Here is a 22,149-nt window from a genome sequence, read left to right on the forward strand (position 1 = left end):
CTTTAATAATTAAATAAAAACTCTACTTTATCTTGATGTGCAACTTGTAAAGGTTGCTGCTTGACTGAAAACTCTAAATATGCAAAATAGCGAGTTGCATGATACTTTGAAAACCTCATGTGGCTTACAGATGTTTATGATGCTATGTGCAACAATGCCTGTGTATTTGCAAAACAGTACATATTTACTCTTGAAATCTGATCTGAATTGTGTGAGCACATTTTAAAGACATGTTTGGTTGGATCTATCATTGGGCTCTATGTGCCATGAGGTTTCAGAGAAGATTTATATATAGTTATGGACGACCGGATGCACGACATAAGTTTTCATGTAATGCTAGAGTAGAAGAGCTTACACTGATTGTGGCGGGAGGAAGAATGGCCATAGTGCCAGGTCGGATCTCCGCCAGGTGGCTTCCCGACAGCTGTGACAGCTCGGAACCAGTCAGACCACCTGGAGGACACAAAACACATTTAATTCTAACACGGACAGGCAAATGTTCAGTGATCATCGGAGAAGATACATTTCTAAAGCAAAACATTTACGCACGAGTCGCAAATTTCTAAGTCTCTGTATGTGGTATGTCTGGAAACTACTAGGTAATACATGTATATCAGTACGATGAAAGTTTATGCCTTGCCGCTAACGAAGATCTGACGAAAGTATTGGACACCAGCCTGAAATTCATGGATTGCTTTCACAGCCAAGCTGTTTTTGTATAAACAAATTGTATAATCATTTTCTTACTAGCGTTAACTCGATGTTCAGGTTACACAATGGGTCACTTATTAATGTTTCCATTGACTATTCGACTACCACTTTACCAATGACGTTGTTGACGTTGGAGACAGTGGCTGTGGACCATGTGTTGACGGCACCAAAAGCATTCTTGGCCTTTCCTGCGAAAGCCTTCAGCTGAGATTCCGAACAATTGGAAAGTTCGCCAATTTTGGTGACAGCGTCTCTATAATAAAGAAGCAAGTGGATTTGTCATGAATTTGTCATGAATATGTATGTTTGGTGTCCAGTGCGTAGTACAAGCCTAGTTACTACTATTTTGAAGTACTACATGGACTCTCGAACCAGAACGTACTAGTGTGGTCCTTCTCAGACCTCAGGTGGTACACACACCATCAATTAGGTTACACTTATTTCTCCCTCCCGCCCAAAATTTTACTTTCGACGTAAAACAATAAAATGTTTTGTCATCTCGATTTTCTCCGCCGCTGTGGATATCTATGGCCTGATGTGTTGTTGACCCCTTACACACTCATTGAAACACCGAGTCAGCATGACCTTTCTTCATTTACATGTATTAAACCATAGTTTCCGAAGCACGATTAATATCATAAACTAATTGTAATACCATCAACAGTTTCATAAAATACGACACACATTTAGTTAAAATACAATTTTATATTTATTTTTTCCGTCTTCCCTCTCGACACTAGTCCTGCTTCCTTGCTGGTTGACGTTAGAGATGAGGAACATACTGCTGACTTCACTCGACTCGACACTAATTTTTTTCCCTGACCTCTTGCTGGTTGAGGTTAGAGATGAGGAACATACAGCTGACCTCACTCGACTCGACACTAAATTTTTTTCCCTGACCTCTTGCTGGTTGAGGTTAGAGATGAGGAACATACAGCTGACCTCACTCTACTCGACACTAGTCCTGACCTCTTGCTGCTTGAGGTTAGAGATGAGGAACATACAGCTGACCTCACTCTACTCAACACTAGTCCTGACTTCTGATCTTCTACTCAACACTACCGCTGGTTGAGGTTAGAGATGAGGAACATACAGCTGACCTCACTCTACTCAACACTAGTCCTGACCTCTTGCTGCTTGAGGTTAGAGATGAGGAACATACAGCTGGCCTCACTCTACTCGACACTAGTCCTGACCTCTTGCTGGTTGAGGTTAGAGATGAGGAACATACAGCTGACCTCACTCTACTCGACACTAGTCCTGACCTCTTGCTGGTTGAGGTTAGAGATGAGGAACATACAGCTGACCTCACTCTACTCGACACTAGTCCTGACCTCTTGCTGGTTGAGGTTAGAGATGAGGAACATACAGCTGACCTCACTCTACTCAACACTAGTCCTGACCTCTTGCTGGTTGAGGTTAGAGATGAGGAACATACAGCTGACCTCACTCTACTCGACACTAGTCCTGACCTCTTGCTGGTTGAGGTTAGAGATGAGGAACATACAGCTGGCCTCACCTCACTCTACTCAACACTAGTCCTGACCTCTTTGCTGGTTGAGGTTAGAGATGAGGAACATACAGCTGACCTCACTCTACTCGACACTAGTCCTGACCTCTTGCTGGTTGAGGTTAGAGATGAGGAACATACAGCTGACCTCACTCTACTCAACACTAGTCCTGACCTCTTGCTGGTTGAGGTTAGAGATGAGGAACATACAGCTGACCTCACTCTACTCGACACTAGTCCTGACCTCTTGCTGGTTGAGGTTAGAGATGAGGAACATACAGCTGACCTCACTCTACTCGACTCGACACTAGTCCTGACCTCCTTGCTGGTTGAGGTTAGAGATGAGGAACATACAGCTGACCTCACTCTACTCAACACTAGTCCTGACCTCTTGCTGGTTGAGGTTAGAGATGAGGAACATACAGCTGACCTCACTCTACTCAACACTAGTCCTGACCTCTTGCTGGTTGAGGTTAGAGATGAGGAACATACAGCTGGCCTCACTCTACTCGACGCTAGTCCTGCTTCCTTGGTGGTTGAGGTTAGAGATGAGGAACATACAGCTGACCTCACTCTACTCAACACTAGTCCTGCTTCCTTGCTGGTTGAGGTTAGAGATGAGGAACATACAGCTGACCTCACTCTACTCGACACTAGTCCTGACCTCTTGCTGGTTGAGGTTAGAGATGAGGAACATACAGCTGGCCTCACTCTACTCAACACTAGTCCTGACCTCTTGCTGGTTGAGGTTAGAGATGAGGAACATACAGCTGGCCTCACTCTACTCGAACACTAGTCCTGCTTCCTTGCTGGTTGAGGTTAGAGATGAGGAACATACAGCTGACCTCACTCTACTCGACACTAGTCCTGCTTCCTTGGTGGTTGAGGTTAGAGATGAGGAACATACAGCTGACCTCACTCTACTCAACACTAGTCCTGCTTCCTTGCTGGTTGAGGTTAGAGATGAGGAACATACAGCTGGCCTCACTCTACTCGACTCAACACTAGTCCTGACCTCTTGCTGGTTGAGGTTAGAGATGAGGAACATACAGCTGACCTCACTCTACTCAACACTAGTCCTGCTTCCTCTTGCTGGTTGAGGTTAGAGATGAGGAACATACAGCTGGCCTCACTCTACTCAACACTAGTCCTGACCTCTTGCTGGTTGAGGTTAGAGATGAGGAACATACAGCTGACCTCACTCTCAACTCCTGACACTAGTCCTGACCTCTTCTGGTTGAGGGTTAGAGATGAGGAACATACAGCTGACCTCACTCTACTCGACACTAGTCCTGACCTCTTGCTGGTTGAGGTTAGAGATGAGGAACATACAGCTGGCCTCACTCTACTCAACACTAGTCCTGATCTCTTGCTTGTTGAGGTTAGAGATGAGGAACATACAGCTGACCTCACTCTACTCAACACTAGTCCTGCTTCCTTGCTGGTTGAGGTTAGAGATGAGGAACATACAGCTGGCCTCACTCTACTCAACACTAGTCCTGACCTCTTGCTGGTTGAGGTTAGAGATGAGGAACATACAGCTGACCTCACTCTACTCAACACTAGTCCTGACCTCTTGCTGGTTGAGGTTAGAGATGAGGAACATACAGCTGGCCTCACTCTACTCAACACTAGTCCTGACCTCTTGCTGGTTGAGGTTAGAGATGAGGAACATACAGCTGACCTCACTCTGACTCAACACTAGTCCTGACCTCTTGCTGGTTGAGGTTAGAGATGAGGAACATACAGCTGGCCTCACTCTACTCAACACTAGTCCTGCTTCCTTGCTGGTTGAGGTTAGAGATGAGGAACATACAGCTGGCCTCACTCTACTCAACACTAGTCCTGCTTCCTTGCTGGTTGAGGTTAGAGATGAGGAACATACAGCTGACCTCACTCTACTCAACACTAGTCCTGCTTCCTTGCTGGTTGAGGTTAGAGATGAGGAACATACTGCTGGCCTCACTCTACTCGACACTAGTCCTGACCTCTTGCTGGTTGAGGTTAGAGATGAGGAACATACAGCTGACCTCACTCTACTCAACACTAGTCCTGCTTCCTTGCTGGTTGAGGTTAGAGATGAGGAACATACAGCTGACCTCACTCTACTCAACACTCGACACTAGTCCTGACCTCTTCTGGTTGCTGGTTGAGGTTAGAGATGAGGAACATACAGCTGACCTCACTCTACTCAACACTAGTCCTGACCTCTTGCTGGTTGAGGTTAGAGATGAGGAACATACAGCTGACCTCACTCTACTCGACACTAGTCCTGACCTCTTGCTGGTTGAGGGGTTAGAGATGAGGAACATACAGCTGGCCTCACTCTACTCAACACTAGTCCTGATCTCCTTGCTGGTTGAGGTTAGAGATGAGGAACATACAGCTGACCTCACTCTACTCAACACTAGTCCTGCTTCCTTGCTGGTTGAGGTTAGAGATGAGGAACATACTGCTGGCCTCACTCTACTCGACACTAGTCCTGATCTCTTGCTTGTTGAGGTTAGAGATGAGGAACATACAGCTGACCTCACTCTACTCAACACTAGTCCTGACCTCTTGCTGGTTGAGGTTAGAGATGAGGAACATACAGCTGGCCTCACTCTACTCGACACTAGTCCTGCTTCCTTGCTGGTTGAGGTTAGAGATGAGGAACATACAGCTGGCCTCACTCTACTCAACACTAGTCCTGCTTCCTTGCTGGTTGAGGTTAGAGATGAGGAACATACAGCTGACCTCACTCTACTCGACACTAGTCCTGACCTCTTGCTGGTTGAGGTTAGAGATGAGGAACATACAGCTGGCCTCACTCTACTCAACACTAGTCCTGACCTCTTGCTGGTTGAGGGTAGAGATGAGGAACATACAGCTGACCTCACTCTACTCAACACTAGTCCTGACCTCTTGCTGGTTGAGGTTAGAGATGAGGAACATACAGCTGACCTCACTCTACTCAACACTAGTCCTGCTTCCTTGCTGGTTGAGGTTAGAGATGAGGAACATACAGCTGGCCTCACTCTACTCGACACTAGTCCTGACCTCTTGCTGGTTGAGGGTTAGAGATGAGGAACATACAGCTGACCTCACTCTACTCAACACTAGTCCTGCTTCCTTGCTGGTTGAGGTTAGAGATGAGGAACATACAGCTGACCTCACTCTACTCAACACTAGTCCTGCTTCCTTGCTGGTTGAGGTTAGAGATGAGGAACATACAGCTGACCTCACTCTACTCGACACTAGTCCTGACCTCTTGCTGGTTGAGGTTAGAGATGAGGAACATACAGCTGACCTCACTCTACTCAACACTAGTCCTGACTTCCTTTGCTGGTTGAGGTTAGAGATGAGGAACATACAGCTGGCCTCACTCTACTCGACACTAGTCCTGACCTCTTGCTGGTTGAGGTTAGAGATGAGGAACATACAGCTGACCTCACTCTACTCAACACTAGTCCTGCTTCCTTGCTGGTTGAGGTTAGAGATGAGGAACATACAGCTGACCTCACTCTACTCAACACTAGTCCTGACCTCTTGCTGGTTGAGGTTAGAGATGAGGAACATACAGCTGACCTCACTCTACTCAACACTAGTCCTGCTTCCTTGCTGGTTGAGGTTAGAGATGAGGAACATACAGCTGGCCTCACTCTACTCGACACTAGTCCTGACCTCTTTGCTGGTTGAGGTTAGAGATGAGGAACATACAGCTGGCCTCACTCTACTCAACACTAGTCCTGCTTCCTTGCTGGTTGAGGTTAGAGATGAGGAACATACAGCTGACCTCACTCTACTCAACACTAGTCCTGCTTCCTTGCTGGTTGAGGTTAGAGATGAGGAACATACAGCTGGCCTCACTCTACTCGACACTAGTCCTGACCTCTTGCTGGTTGAGGTTAGAGATGAGGAACATACAGCTGACCTCACTCTACTCAACACTAGTCCTGCTTCCTTGCTGGTTGAGGTTAGAGATGAGGAACATACTGCTGGCCTCACTCTACTCGACACTAGTCCTGATCTCTTGCTTGTTGAGGTTAGAGATGAGGAACATACAGCTGACCTCACTCTACTCAACACTAGTCCTGCTTCCTTGCTGGTTGAGGTTAGAGATGAGGAACATACAGCTGGCCTCACTCTACTCAACACTAGTCCTGACCTCTTGCTGGTTGAGGTTAGAGATGAGGAACATACAGCTGGCCTCACTCTACTCAACACTAGTCCTGACCTCTTGCTGGTTGAGGTTAGAGATGAGGAACATACAGCTGACCTCACTCTACTCAACACTAGTCCTGACCTCTTGCTGGTTGAGGTTAGAGATGAGGAACATACAGCTGGCCTCACTCTACTCGACACTAGTCCTGATCTCTTGCTTGTTGAGGTTAGAGATGAGGAACATACAGCTGACCTCACTCTACTCAACACTAGTCCTGACCTCTTGCTGGTTGAGGTTAGAGATGAGGAACATACAGCTGGCCTCACTCTACTCAACACTAGTCCTGCTTCCTTGCTGGTTGAGGTTAGAGATGAGGAACATACAGCTGACCTCACTCTACTCAACACTAGTCCTGACCTCTTGCTGGTTGAGGTTAGAGATGAGGAACATACAGCTGGCCTCACTCTACTCAACACTAGTCCTGACCTCTTCTGGTTGAGGTTAGAGATGAGGAACATACAGCTGACCTCACTCTACTCGACACTAGTCCTGACCTCTTGCTGGTTGAGGTTAGAGATGAGGAACATACAGCTGGCCTCACTCTACTCAACACTAGTCCTGCTTCCTTGCTGGTTGAGGTTAGAGATGAGGAACATACAGCTGGCCTCACTCTACTCGACACTAGTCCTGCTTCCTTGGTGGTTGAGGTTAGAGATGAGGAACATACAGCTGGCCTCACTCTACTCGACACTAGTCCTGCTTCCTTGCTGGTTGAGGTTAGAGATGAGGAACATACAGCTGGCCTCACTCTACTCGACACTAGTCCTGACCTCTTGCTGGTTGAGGTTAGAGATGAGGAACATACAGCTGGCCTCACTCTACTCAACACTAGTCCTGCTTCCTTGCTGGTTGAGGTTAGAGATGAGGAACATACAGCTGACCTCACTCTACTCGACACTAGTCCTGACCTCTTCTGGTTGAGGTTAGAGATGAGGAACATACAGCTGGCCTCACTCTACTCAACACTAGTCCTGCTTCCTTGCTGGTTGAGGTTAGAGATGAGGAACATACAGCTGACCTCACTCTACTCAACACTAGTCCTGACCTCTTGCTGGTTGAGGTTAGAGATGAGGAACATACAGCTGACCTCACTCTACTCGACACTAGTCCTGATCTCTTGCTTGTTGAGGTTAGAGATGAGGAACATACAGCTGACCTCACTCTACTCGACACTAGTCCTGACCTCTTGCTGGTTGAGGTTAGAGATGAGGAACATACAGCTGGCCTCACTCTACTCGACACTAGTCCTGATCTCTTGCTTGTTGAGGTTAGAGATGAGGAACATACAGCTGACCTCACTCTACTCAACACTAGTCCTGACCTCTTGCTGGTTGAGGTTAGAGATGAGGAACATACAGCTGGCCTCACTCTACTCGACACTAGTCCTGCTTCCTTGCTGGTTGAGGTTAGAGATGAGGAACATACAGCTGGCCTCACTCTACTCAACACTAGTCCTGCTTCCTTGCTGGTTGAGGTTAGAGATGAGGAACATACAGCTGGCCTCACTCTACTCGACACTAGTCCTGACCTCTTGCTGGTTGAGGTTAGAGATGAGGAACATACAGCTGGCCTCACTCTACTCAACACTAGTCCTGACCTCTTGCTGGTTGAGGGTTAGAGATGAGGAACATACAGCTGGCCTCACTCTACTCGACACTAGTCCTGACCTCTTGCTGGTTGAGGTTAGAGATGAGGAACATACAGCTGACCTCACTCTACTCAACACTAGTCCTGCTTCCTTGCTGGTTGAGGTTAGAGATGAAGAACATACAGCTGGCCTCACTCTACTCGACACTAGTCCTGACCTCTTGCTGGTTGAGGTTAGAGATGAGGAACATACAGCTGACCTCACTCTACTCAACACTAGTCCTGCTTCCTTGCTGGTTGAGGTTAGAGATGAGGAACATACAGCTGACCTCACTCTACTCAACACTAGTCCTGCTTCCTTGCTGGTTGAGGTTAGAGATGAGGAACATACAGCTGACCTCACTCGACTCGACACTAGTCCTGACCTCTTGCTGGTTGAGGTTAGAGATGAGGAACATACAGCTGACCTCACTCTACTCGACACTAGTCCTGACCTCTTGCTGGTTGAGGTTAGAGATGAGGAACATACAGCTGGCCTCACTCTACTCAACACTAGTCCTGACCTCTTGCTGGTTGAGGTTAGAGATGAGGAACATACAGCTGACCTCACTCTACTCAACACTAGTCCTGCTTCCTTGCTGGTTGAGGTTAGAGATGAGGAACATACAGCTGGCCTCACTCTACTCGACACTAGTCCTGACCTCTTGCTGGTTGAGGTTAGAGATGAGGAACATACAGCTGACCTCACTCTACTCAACACTAGTCCTGCTTCCTTGCTGGTTGAGGTTAGAGATGAGGAACATACAGCTGACCTCACTCTACTCGACACTAGTCCTGACCTCTTGCTGGTTGAGGTTAGAGATGAGGAACATACAGCTGACCTCACTCGACTCAACACTAGTCCTGACCTCTTGCTGGTTGAGGTTAGAGATGAGGAACATACAGCTGACCTCACTCTACTCAACACTAGTCCTGCTTCCTTGCTGGTTGAGGTTAGAGATGAGGAACATACAGCTGACCTCACTCTACTCGACACTAGTCCTGATCTCTTGCTTGGTTGAGGTTAGAGATGAGGAACATACAGCTGACCTCACTCGACTCGACACTAGTCCTGACCTCTTGCTGGTTGAGGTTAGAGATGAGGAACATACAGCTGACCTCACTCGACTCGACACTAGTCCTGACCTCTTCTGGTTGAGGTTAGAGATGAGGAACATACTGCTGGCCTCACTCTTCTCGACACTAGTCCTAATCTCTTGCTGGTTGAGGTTGGAGACGAGGAACATACTCTACTCGGCACTAGTTCTGACCTCTTTCATTGACCGTTGGATGTGTATTAAACCAGCATGGCTCCATTTTCGAGCCCGTTACAATCTGTTTGCTCTAGTTCCATGCTCCAAGAGTTCTAACATGTTTATATGTAGGAAGTTATGAAAAGAGTATATACTTGCATTGTGGCCGGTTTTGAAAAGATGAATAAAAGGTATTGGCAGTGGTGACCTGACATTTGATGACATGCATGTCGTCAGTGTCTGACTCATACCCCATTAAGGATCAAACACGAAGTCTGGGAAAAGTCTCGTCTGAAATACTAATCGGGAAGGCCCGCGGTCAAGTGACGACGATACACAGTGACAGGGCAAAGACTTGGTTGTTTACCGCCGCCATATATACTAGTATAAGTTAACAATATCCCCATATCTGACCTCCGTGCATTGTGTGTAACCATTGACGACGTACCCGTAGGCTGCATCCAAGATGGACCCGATCTGGGTGTCAGCGAGGCCACAGGTAAAGTGACCTATGGTATTCAGTTCCGTTCCCGTGATGCTTCCGGCATTGTTGGATTTCAAATTCATAAGCCATTTGCTGATGACACTGGCACGCTGTTAACACAGAAAGAGATGATGTAGAAGACCAGTCATTGTCGTTCCTTGCTCAATAGGTAGACGCAAAATATAGCGTAGCATTTACTTGCAGGAGTTCTTGGTGACATGGTAGGTAGAGGTATTTTGTATTTATTTTTTTGGATTTTGAACACACGACCAGGGTGACAGATATTTCATTCGCATTCCGGGAGGCAATTTCTATTCATTGCTTTTGTGTATTTGTATTAAGTTTTCAGGTCGTATTTCCTTTTCGAAAGCACTTCAGCTTATTAGGACACAATTCGCTATGATGCGTCCAGTTTCAAAAACTTCATACACCCCGTTTTAAAGATTTCATGATGCATTAGCATGGTTCGCCTGGCTACACACGAAACTTAGCTGTCTAGCACCGACCTGTTCTGGGGTCCAAGTAGGGCGAGTTCCATGTACGCCGAGAAGTGATGTTGTCCAAGTCAGTTGCCCCAGGTCGGTAGTAGAGAGTCCCTCCAGCAAGGTGCCCGAGTCGATGATGTTGTTTGTCGTCCATGCAGTGAGATTTGTGTTGTGAATCTGAAACACGAGATAAGGCAGTGTGTTCTTTGTCTCCTGTACTTGTCAGTCTAAGTAAACTTAGGTTCAGTAGTATTCGTTACTCTGCTGTGCTGAGTCTAACAAAACCTAGTAGTAGGTCGCGTTAGCTAACCTTTTGGACTGACCAATCAGAACACAGCTTACCAAATCGCGAAAGTTAACATTCGCACATACCGTTGAACCTTTACCTCAAAAACTCGAACGATTCCGAATGTTATTTTCCGCACGATCGCTTCCGAGTGATACACGCAGTGATTAAACAGTCGCTGAAAATAGCGTTTTTGTCAATATTCAAGGATGTCATCTTGCGAAAATATAAGCAAATAGTAACCATGCCATTAGGAATCCATAAGCGTATATACTGCAGGTCAAATATATGTGTTTTATGCGGATTTTCGTTTGTTGATAGATCAGTGTCAGCGACCAGGGAAGAGAAAATCCAAAAACTGTTTTGTAAGTCCCGCCGAACCCTAACAAGTAGTCGTTGTCTGATTGGTTAAATCCGTTCGGCCGTCTCGCGTTTGATTGGACGGTCATAGGTCGCTCAAAGGTTAGCTGACGTGACCTTCTACTAGGTTTTGTTAGACTCAGTATTAGCAGTGTAACGAATAATACTGAGTCTAAGTTTACTTAGACTGCTGTACTTGTATGTTTCAATATTTTTTTTAAAAACACACCATTTTGATGCCCACAGTTAACAGAGCACAAATCAGGTTATTGTGTTCAGCCTGCTCGTGATTTATAACACCGCCCACACGTGACCAACATCATGATTTAGACACTGACCGCTGCACTTTTCAGACGACTGGCCAGTTCTGCCTTCTGCTCGGCTGACCACTCCAGCACCTTGCCGAGGGTTGCGAGACACTCCAGGACAACTGCGTCTGAGAGTTCCTTCAGTTGGGCAATTGTCAGAGCTTTGGCCTGCTGACCCATAGCCTTGATGTCGGCGCAAGTCAGAGATGCTGAAACACAACATGGAGTACCTGTCAACGTCTGTGTCTGTCCGTTAGAGCCCTTTCCTATGAGACGAAAACTGCGCTGAAAGAGGTCTCGATGTATTCCTGTGCATGCTTTGGTTAAACTAAAAACTAAGACTACCCCTACCACCTTAAAGAAACATGTCTACAAGAGGTCAGTAGCAAGTAAAACATGCCCAGCATAACTGAGAGGTCAATAGCTAGTGAAACATGCCTAGCAAGACTGAGAGATCAATAACTAGTGAAACATGTCTAGCAAGACTGAGAGATCAATAACTAGTGAAACATGCCTAGCAAGACTGAGAGATCAATAACTAGTGAAACATGCCTAGCAAGACTGAGAGATCAATAACTAGTGAAACATGCCTAGCAAGACTGAGAGATCAATAACTAGTGAAACATGCCTAGCAAGACTGAGAGATCAATAACTAGTGAAACATGCCTAGCAAGACTGAGAGATCAATAACTAGTGAAACATGCCTAGCAAGACTGAGAGATCAATAACTAGTGAAACATGCCTAGCACTGACTGAGAGATCAATAACTAGTGAAACATGCCTAGCAAGACTGAGAGATCAATAACTAGTGAAACATGCCTAGCAAGACTGAGAGATCAATAACTAGTGAAACATGCCTAGACTGAGAGATCAATAACTAGTGAAACATGCATAACTAGTGAAACAAGACTGACTGAGAGATCAATAACTAGTGAAACATGCCTAGCAAGACTGAGAGATCAATAACTAGTGAAACATGCCTAGCAAGACTGAGAGATCAATAACTAGTAACTAGAGATCAATAACTAGTGAAACATGCCTAGCAAGACTGAGAGATCAATAACTAGTGAAACATGCCTAGCAAGACTGAGAGAGATCAATAACTAGTGAAACATGCCTAGCAAGACTGAGAGATCAATAACTAGTGAAACATGCCTAGCAAGACTGAGAGATCAATAACTAGTGAAACATGCCTAGCAAGACTGAGAGATCAATAACTAGTGAAACATGCCTAGCAAACATGCCTAGACTGAGAGATCAATAACTAGTGAAACATGCCTAGCAAGACTGAGAGATCAATAACTAGTGAAACATGCCTAGCAAGACTGAGAGATCAATAACTAGTGAAACATGCCTAGCAAGACTGAGAGATCAATAACTAGTGAAACATGCCTAGCAAGACTGAGAGATCAATAACTAGTGAAACATGCCTAGCAAGACTGAGAGATCAATAACTAGTGAAACATGCCTAGCAAGACTGAGAGATCAATAACTAGTGAAACATGTGAAACATGTCTAGCAAGACTAGCCAGCAAGACTGAAGAGATCAATAACTAGTGAAACATGCCTAGCAAGACTGAGAGATCAATAACTAGTGAAACATGCCTAGCAAGACTGAGAGATCAATAACTAGTGAAACATGCCTAGCAAGACTGAGAGATCAATAACCAGTGAAACATGCCTAGCAATAACCAGTGACTGAGAGATCAATAACTAGTGAAACATGCCCAGCACACTGAGCGATCAATAACTAGTGAAACATGCCTAGCAAGACTGAGAGATCAATAACTAGTGAAACATGCCTAGCAAGACTGAGAGATCAATAACTAGTGAAACATGCCTAGCAAGACTGAGAGATCAATAACTAGTGAAACATGCCTAGCAAGACTGAGAGATCAATAACTAGTGAAACATGCCTAGCAAGACTGAGAGATCAATAACTAGTGAAACATGCCTAGCAAGACTGAGAGATCAATAACTAGTGAAACATGCCTAGCAAGACTGAGAGATCAATAACTAGTGAAACATGCCTAGCAAGACTGAAAGATCAATAACTAGTGAAACATGCCTAGCAAGACTGAGAGATCAATAACTAGTGAAACATGCCTAGCAAGACTGAGAGATCAATAACTAGTGAAACATGCCTAGCAAGACTGAGAGATCAATAACTAGAAACATGCCTAGCAAGACTGAGAGATCAATAACTAGTGAAACATGTCTAGCAAGACTGAGAGATCAATAACTAGTGAAACATGTCTAGCAAGACTGAGAGATCAATAACTAGTGAAACATGTCTAGCAAGACTGAGAGATCAATAACTAGTGAAACTAGCAAGACTGAAACATGTGAAACATAGCAAGACTGAGAGATCAATAACTAGTGAAACATGCCTAGCAAGACTGAGAGATCAATAACCAGTGAAACATGCCTAGCACGACTGAGAGATCAATAACTAGTGAAACATGCCTAACAAGACTGAGAGATCAATAACTAGTGAGACATACCTAGCAAGACTGAGAGATCAATAACTAGTGAAACATGTCTAGCAAGACTGAGAGATCAATAACTAGTGAAACATTCCCAGCAAGACTGAGAGATCAATAACTAGTGAAACATCCCCAGCAAGCCTGAGAGATCAATAACTAGTGAAACATGCCTAGCAACACTGAGAGATCAATAACTAGTGAAACATGCCTAGCAAGACTGAGAGATCAATAACTAGTGAAACATGCCTAGCAAGACTGAGAGATCAATAACCAGTGAAACATGCCTAGCACGACTGAGAGATCAATAACTAGTGAAACATCCCCAGCAAGACTGAGCGATCAATAACTAGTGAAACATGCCTAGCAAGACTGAGAGATCAATAACTAGTGAAACATGCCTAGCAAGACTGAGAGATCAATAACTAGTGAAACATGCCTAGCACGACTGAGAGATCAATAACTAGTGAAACATGTCTAGCAAGACTGAGAGATCCAAAACTAGTGAAACATGCCTAGCAAGACTGAGAGATCAATAACTAGTGAAACATCCCCAGCAAGACTGAGAGGTCAATAACTAGTGAAACATGCCTAGCAAGACTGAGAGATCAATAACTAGTGAAACATGTCTAGCAAGACTGAGAGATCAATAACTAGTGAAACATGCCTAGCAAGACTGAGAGATCAATAACTAGTGAAACATGCCTAGCAAGACTGAGAGATCAATAACCAGTGAAACATGCCTAGCACGACTGAGAGATCAATAACTAGTGAAACATGTCTAGCAAGACTGAGAGATCAATAACTAGTGAAACATGCCTAGCAAGACTGAGAGATCAATAACTAGTGAAACATGCCTAGCAAGACTGAGAGATCAATAACTAGTTAAACATCCCCAGCAAGACTGAGAGGTCAATTACTAGTGAAATCCCCTTCTTCCCCAACTGACCTGCTGCTCTCTTCCGGCGTCTGGCAGCAGATGTGGCGGCAGTTCTCACGGCGATTCTGCCATCCACCAGAGCCTTGACGACCTCGGTGTTTCCCTTCTGGAGCGCTGCTGTATCCACACCGTCACGTAGTGGTGCTCGCTTCTCGACAACCATTTCCAGCTTGTCCAGGAGGTCCGATATGTAGTCGAGAGCTTCAGACCTGACAGCCTGCAACACGTCAGTGACGTTTGTGCTAGATCTTTTCACAAGTAGTACCAATGTACAACTATTGCAATATTACTGATGTATTGGTAATGCGAGTTTGCTATTGTATGATTTACTTACACTCTACTATCACATACATACGAAAGTATTATCATCGTCTTAGTATTACTGTATTACTATGGTAATATCAAGGGATTCAATCACTTTCCAAACATTATAAAATCAGCGGTAAACAGCATTATTACCCTAATGATGTTTTTATTGCTTTGCGTCCAATACGTTTCTAAAACTCGCACGCCAATGAAGTGTTTTTAAATACAAAAAGAAATGTCGGCAATATTAATCAATGTCCAAAACTCACCGTCAGATTAACGTAAAACAGTTGCAGATTTTCGCATCCTCAATAAGTATCAACGAAACGTTTTGGTTTCCCTGAACGATAGAGTTGGATGGGGAAATTGTGTTATATCCCTACCTCAGGGATCCTAGCCAGCGAAGCAGCAGCTTCGTCCGCCAGGTAGGACATTATCATCCCCATCTTTTCGGTGTCCAGAGACGCAAGGTCAATGATACTGTAATACATAGCAATGTGTGCATCATCAACGTTGTCTATCATTAACACCTTTGGCAGGGTATTATCATTCATTACACAAACGGGGGCTCCAATTATTGGAGAATCGAACCAGGATGACGAGCACGACGAGCGAACGTTTTAACGATTTGGCTCCAACGTCGATGACAGGTGACTATGAAATATGACTGTTGCTAGTTGGTCATGAAATGTGAATGTTGCTAGTTGGTTATGAAATGTGAATGTTGCTAGTTGGTAATGAAATGTGAATGTTGCCAGTTGGTCATGAAATGTGAATGTTGCTAGTTGGTCATGAAATGTGAATGTTGCTAGTTGGTTATGAAATGTGAATGTTGCCAGTTGGTCACGTAATGTGAATGTTGCTAGTTGGTTATGAAATGTGAATGTTGCTAGTTGGTTATGAAATATGAATGTTACCAGTTGGTTACGTAATGTGAATGTTGCTAGTTGGTCATGAAATGTGAATGTTGCTAGTTGGTTATGAAATATGAATGTTGCCAGTTGGTCATGAAATGTACGTATTGCTAGTTGGTTACGTAATGTGAATGTTGCTAGTTGGTCATGAAATGTGAATGTTGCTAGTTGGTTATGAAATGTGAATGTTGCTAGTTGGCTATGAAATGTGAATGTTGCCAGTTGGTCATGGAATGTGAATGTTGCTAGTTGGTCATGAAATGTGAATGTTGCTAGTTGGTCATGAAATGTGAATGTTGCCAGTTGGTTACGTAATGTGAATGTTGCTAGTTGGTTATGAAATATGAATGTTGCCAGTTCGTCATGAAATATGAATGTTGCCAGTTGGTCAAGTAATGTGAATGCTGCTAGTTGGTTATGAAATGTGAATGTTGCTAGTTGGTTATGAAATATGAATGTTGCCAGTTTATCATGAAATGTGAATGTTGCTAGTTGGTCATGCAATGTGAATGTTGCTAGTTGGTTATGTAATGTAAATGTTGCTAGTTGGTCATGAAATGTGAATGTTGCCAGTTGGTCATGAAATGTGAATGTTGCTAGTTGGTCATGAAATGTGAATGTTGCTAGTTGGTCATGAAATGTGAATGTTGCTAGTTGGTTATGAAATATGAATGTTGCCAGTTGGTCATGGAATGTGAATGTTGCTAGTTGGTTTTGAAATGTGAATGTTGATGGTTGGTCATGAAATGTGAATGTTGCTAGTTGGTTATGAAATGTGTATGTTACCAGTTGGTCATGAAGTGTGAATGTTGCTAGTTGGTCATGTAATGTGAATGTTGCTAGTTGGTTGTGGAATGTTTCTAGTAGTCATGACTTGGGTGTGTTGCTGTTTGGTCACAGGTTGTGTGTTGCTGTTTGCACATGGCACGGGCGTGTTGCTAGTCCGTCATCAGATATTTCATGTTCATGATTCACTCACTTCACAGCAGACTCGATCTTCTCCTTGTATCTCTTCCGGGTTGCAGCGTCCATGGGTTGACATGTCTGGAGGGTGCTCCCCGCGGCATCCTTGACAGCAGTCGCATCAAGGTCACTGACCTGCGCCCCGAGGTTGCAAACGTAATCTCCAAGTGCCTGGACCACGTCGGTGGTGATGGGGCCGGAGGTAGCTCCAGTCTGTGGCACGAGGAGCACAACATCAGACGATTATCAGAATAGGTAACCACAATAATGTGGTGACAACTTTCAGTTTCTAATGTGTGGCTAATGTGTGGCTAAGTTATGAGACATAGGACAACTAAGCAAAAATGCTTTGTAAAGTTCTTATAGACATTACCCGTGAAGGTCCGGGTTAGAATATTGATCTTCAGTAACCCATGCTTGTCGTAACACATGTCATCGTTTCCCAAATGCGCAGATCGATGCACATGCTGTTGATCACTGAATTGTCTGGTCCAGACTCGATTTTTTACAGACCGCCGCCATATAGCTGGAATATTGCTGAGTGCGGTGTAAAACTAAACTCACTCACTCTTATAAACATTGCAAATGTTCCCATTAAATGTTCAGTTAACTTCTTTTCTCACAGACCTTGGGGAATTGACCTTAGCCTCATAAGATGTTGTTATGTTCTGGAGATCTAACTGGGAGTGGTCCTCAAATACGTCTCATGTATTCGTTATATACCTGAGTGTGTCATGCTCACCAGACATTCTCGGGCGTATTTTGCCTGACTCTCGATGACAGACTTCTGCACTTTCGTTTTGTCCTTGTTCTTCAGGCTCTTCACAACGTCACCACAGAGAGATGAAGGGATCGCATTCTTGATTTCAGTTTCACTGAAACGACATGGCAATGTCCCACTTCATCTCCTTGAAAGGTGTGCATGTAAGTTGGATTATATCAGCATCAGCATTTCGCATGTAAAATCACGGACACTCATCTTGTCACAATTGTTCTTCATACAGTGCTCTGGATAAGCTTTTACCAATCTGGGTATTTTACAATTGGTGTCTTTTTTAAGTGGTTATAACTATTCTTCAGTGGGTACTCAAATGTTCCGTTACCCACCCATTTTTCGAAATGTGGGTGTTTTCTATATCATTAATCTAAGAATTATTCAACAAGATAACTATATTTTCTTTATGTAAATTTTATCAACGTTACAAAAATACTAAAGAAAAACATGATGAAATTGAATTTTTAAAAATACTTTTTTAGGTAACTATACTAACAAACATATTTTCCTGTAAATGTATAAAATCTTTCCATAGTTCCCGGACTATTTCAGAAATATTATTGCAGCATTATGTTGATGTATGCAAATTAACATTCGTTCATTGTATTCTCATTTGGTTTTTAATGGTATGTCAGGGTACGCAAGTGGATAACCCATGCGTTTGCGTATTTGGGATGCTAACAAATAATTTTCAATGAGTATTTTGAAAATTTCAATTTGTATTTCACACAAATACGCAGCTTATCTAGCTCCCTTTCATGTTCATGACTCATTATTGTCATGACCATCGTAATGAACATTATTATTGGTGTTGTTTACTTACTCGTAGCCGTTCAAGGCTTCCGCCAAAACAGTAACTTGATCTGCGGTAGAAACCGTGTTGTCGCCACTGTAGTATGCAGTGATTTTCGCCTGAAGAATTTTCCACTGGAATAGTTTGCATTGAGAGCAAGTTTTAAACAAGCTTCTTACTCATTCAATGATTTCAAGTACATCATGTGATTAAAAACCTAGCCCATTACCAACACACGTGTCCACATGGCAAGACCATGTCTGAGAACCACTGCGTCCTGCTCATATCACACGGTATTCCGTCACATATCATTAGCAATACCTGTATCAAACTTGTGAATAACAATTACAAAGTAGTGATTGGACCATGGTTCATGACAGTGACTACCAAAGCGAAGAACATGTACTTAACTAGCGACAAAACGTCTACTTTCGAACATTTCCAAAAGTGTATGATATATTAGTTGCTAATAAAAGCTGTATGATAATAATGAGCAAATTGGGAACACATTGCAACTGGTAGTGAAGTATGATAATGGCCGTTATGATCGTCAACGATGTTGAATGTATTTGGAAAATTTCAGTTTTAGTGTGTAATACGATTTGTCAAACATTTATAATATCGTAGACAGATATTACCCACGAGTCCCCCAATGGTGATAGGAGTTGGTTCTGTGCCGACACTCCTGACCAGGTTCACACAACATGGTGCGAGGCTAAGAGTTCACGGAATCTACAAAGATCATACAAATATTTGGAAATTCAGAAATAACATACCTTGGCTTCGCTCAATTTTCCTGTTCCCTCCAGTTTGGTGACAAGCTCAGGAAGTTTATCATCTGAAGGGAACTTGTCGAGCTGTTCCTTGGAGAGTCCTGGGAAGATCATATACAGCGATCGGACAGTTTCCGTGTCGTACTTGGGATTGCTGGCCCCAGGCTCACCCAGTTTGGCAACGAGGATCTCAGCCATTGCGCCCAACTGTCCAGACCAACAGGTTCATGTGTTACTGGTTGTCAAACTCAACTGTCCAGACCAACAGGTTCATGTGTTACTGGTTGTCAAACTCAACTGTCCAGACCAACAGGTTCATGTGTTACTGGTTATCAAACTCAACTATCCAGACCAACAGGTTCATGTGTTACTGGTTGTCAAACTCAACTGTCCAGACCAACAGGTTCATGTGTTACTGATTGTCAAACTCAACTGTCCAGACCAACAGGTTCATGTGTTACTGGTTGTCAAACTCAACTGTCCAGACCAACAGGTTCATGTGTTACTGGTTGTCAAACCGAACTATCCAGACCAACAGGTTCATGTATTACTGGTTGTCAAACTCAACTGTCCAGACCAACAGGTTCATGTGTTACTGGTTGTCAAACTCAACTGTCCAGACCAACAGGTTCATGTGTTACTGGTTGTCAAACTCAACTGTCCAGACCAACAGGTTCATGTGTTACTGGTTGTCAAACCCAACTGTCCAGACCAACAGGTTCATGTGTTACTGGTTGTCAAACTCAACTGTCCAGACCAACAGGTTCATGTGTTACTGGTTGTCAAACCCAACTGTCCAGACCAACAGGTTCATGTGTTCCTGGTTGTCAAATCCAACTGTCCAGACCAACAGGTTCATGTGTTACTGGTTGTCAAACTCAACTGTCCAGACCAACAGGTTCATGTGTTACTGGTTGTCAAACCGAACTATCCTGACCAACAGGTTCATGTGTTACTGGTTGTCAAACTCAACTGTCCAGACCAACAGGTTCATGTGTTACTGGTTGTCAAACTCAACTGTCCAGACCAACAGGTTCATGTGTTACTGGTTGTCAAACTCAACTATCCAGACCAACATGTTCATGTGTTACTGGTTGTCAAACTCAACTGTCCAGACCAACAGGTTCATGTGTTACTGGTTGTCAAACTCAACTGTCCAGACCAACAGGTTCATATGTTACTGGTTGTCAAACTCAACTGTCCAGACCAACAGATTCATGTGTTACTGGTTGTCAAACTCAACTGTCCAGACCAACAGGTTCATGTGTTACTGGTTGTCAAACTCAACTGTCCAGATCAACGGGTTCATGTGTTACTGGTTGTCAAACTCAACTGTCCAGGTTCACCAACTCAACTGTTCAACAGGTTCATGTGTTACTGGTTGTCAAACTCAACTGTCCAGACCAACAGGTTCATGTGTTACTGGTTGTCAAACTCAACTGTCCAGACCAACAGGTTCATGTGTTACTGGTTGTCAAACTCAACTGTCCAGACCAACAGGTTCATGTGTTACTGGTTGTCAAACTCAACTGTCCAGACCAACAGGTTCATGTGTTACTGGTTGTCAAACTCAACTGTCCAGACCAACAGGTTCATGTGTTACTGGTTGTCAAACTCAACTGTCCAGACCAACAGGTTCATGTGTTACTGGTTGTCAAACTCAACTGTCCATCATCTCGTAGCATGGCTGGGTTTAATGCCACTTTCATCTTCAGTTACATCAGGGTGGGCCACAACATACTGAGGGAAGTTGGAATGCAAAGGTCCACTTTGATACAGAACTCTAGGCTACACCTTTCGGAACCAACGACCATGGGCATGTTGCCACCAGACTCAGCATCGTAATCATGGTGGCTAAAAGGATTCGACCCCGTAAACAAAGGTTCCTAAAAGCGCGTAAGGGACACGATGTGCAAAGTTAATATTGCGTTGGCTTAGACCACACATCAGTAAATCCGTTTGACAGTGTGAAAGAAAAGGAAGAGCTATCAACGTCAAATCTCACCTGTGCCAGGTTGCAGTCTAGTTTGCACTTGCTAGCACCACCTGCTGCAATGATGGTGTCCAGGAAGGCGGGGTCCCACGACTTGATCTCCGCCAGGGTCAGGCCCTGACAGATCTTACCCAGAGAACACACTTTGTCTGTGATCTTTCCGCTGGCCCGCTTCATCTGCAAACATGCACACATCTGCTACTGCACCTTGTACTTACTCCACACGTACTTTCAGATCTGAATGTTTATCAAGACGCATGAGCACCAAAGCATTAACTTCGATTTGTGCACTTCGATCTCTTTCTACAAACGTATGATATAGCAAATCAGTGACCTTATAGCGGATTTCAATAGCACACGTCATGGTCTATGATAACTGATTATATGGTTTACTAAGAATCCATGATGATATCAAGCTGTTATCCTTGTCAATCAATATTATGCCTACAGAATTTGATACACACCTTTTCAACAACCTTCAGCTGATTCTCCACAGGCATTTCTTCGAATCTGTCTTGCAATATCTCCAAAATATCGTCATTTTCAATTGTGGCATCAGGGATCTTATCAAAATCGTCGCCATCCAAGCCCTTGATAAAAATATCCACCCCAAGCTTGTCTTTCACGTCTGCAGCGGTCAGCGCGCCCTGGAACATAATAGGACTCCATTACACATGAATTTCATACACATGAGGAATCCTGTGGTCAACGCGCGGGAATAAATTGTGAAGAATTGACATACAAACAGCACAGCAACAAAAAGTCAAAACTGTCGTCGATAACGAAATTGATATTAGGATGTCCTTCATTTACCCGGCAGTGAATAGTTGAATAACACGCATCACATGCGACTACCAATGAAAAAGGCACTTACGTCATCACGTATGCTTGCCATAGCAACTTTCCCAAAGCGTCTTGCCTGCAGAGAGAAACTGAATGAGTGAGACAATTCAATACCAGCGCCAGTACCATTAACACATCA

General features: G+C 44.0%; 1 protein-coding gene across 1 annotated transcript in view; it reads right to left on the reverse strand.

Moving 5' to 3' along the window:
• LOC124277723 overlaps positions 1 to 22,149 on the reverse strand; it is a 32,143-nt gene that overhangs the window by 5,001 nt on the left and 4,993 nt on the right. The window contains exons 8-21 of the mRNA XM_046713447.1: positions 22,042 to 22,086; positions 21,632 to 21,814; positions 21,180 to 21,344; positions 19,178 to 19,381; positions 18,432 to 18,535; positions 17,576 to 17,708; positions 16,850 to 17,046; positions 15,340 to 15,436; positions 14,660 to 14,867; positions 11,258 to 11,436; positions 10,295 to 10,450; positions 9,753 to 9,898; positions 825 to 964; positions 356 to 453 (exon numbers count right to left, since the gene is read on the reverse strand). Coding sequence (XP_046569403.1) covers positions 356 to 453; positions 825 to 964; positions 9,753 to 9,898; positions 10,295 to 10,450; positions 11,258 to 11,436; positions 14,660 to 14,867; positions 15,340 to 15,436; positions 16,850 to 17,046; positions 17,576 to 17,708; positions 18,432 to 18,535; positions 19,178 to 19,381; positions 21,180 to 21,344; positions 21,632 to 21,814; positions 22,042 to 22,086 — 2,055 coding nt within the window. The remainder of the gene's footprint in view (positions 1 to 355; positions 454 to 824; positions 965 to 9,752; positions 9,899 to 10,294; positions 10,451 to 11,257; positions 11,437 to 14,659; positions 14,868 to 15,339; positions 15,437 to 16,849; positions 17,047 to 17,575; positions 17,709 to 18,431; positions 18,536 to 19,177; positions 19,382 to 21,179; positions 21,345 to 21,631; positions 21,815 to 22,041; positions 22,087 to 22,149) is intronic.

Source organism: Haliotis rubra, unplaced genomic scaffold, assembly GCF_003918875.1.
Source record: "Haliotis rubra isolate DU_JTF1 unplaced genomic scaffold, ASM391887v1 Scf226, whole genome shotgun sequence".
Taxonomy (NCBI): Eukaryota; Metazoa; Mollusca; class Gastropoda; order Lepetellida; family Haliotidae; genus Haliotis; species Haliotis rubra.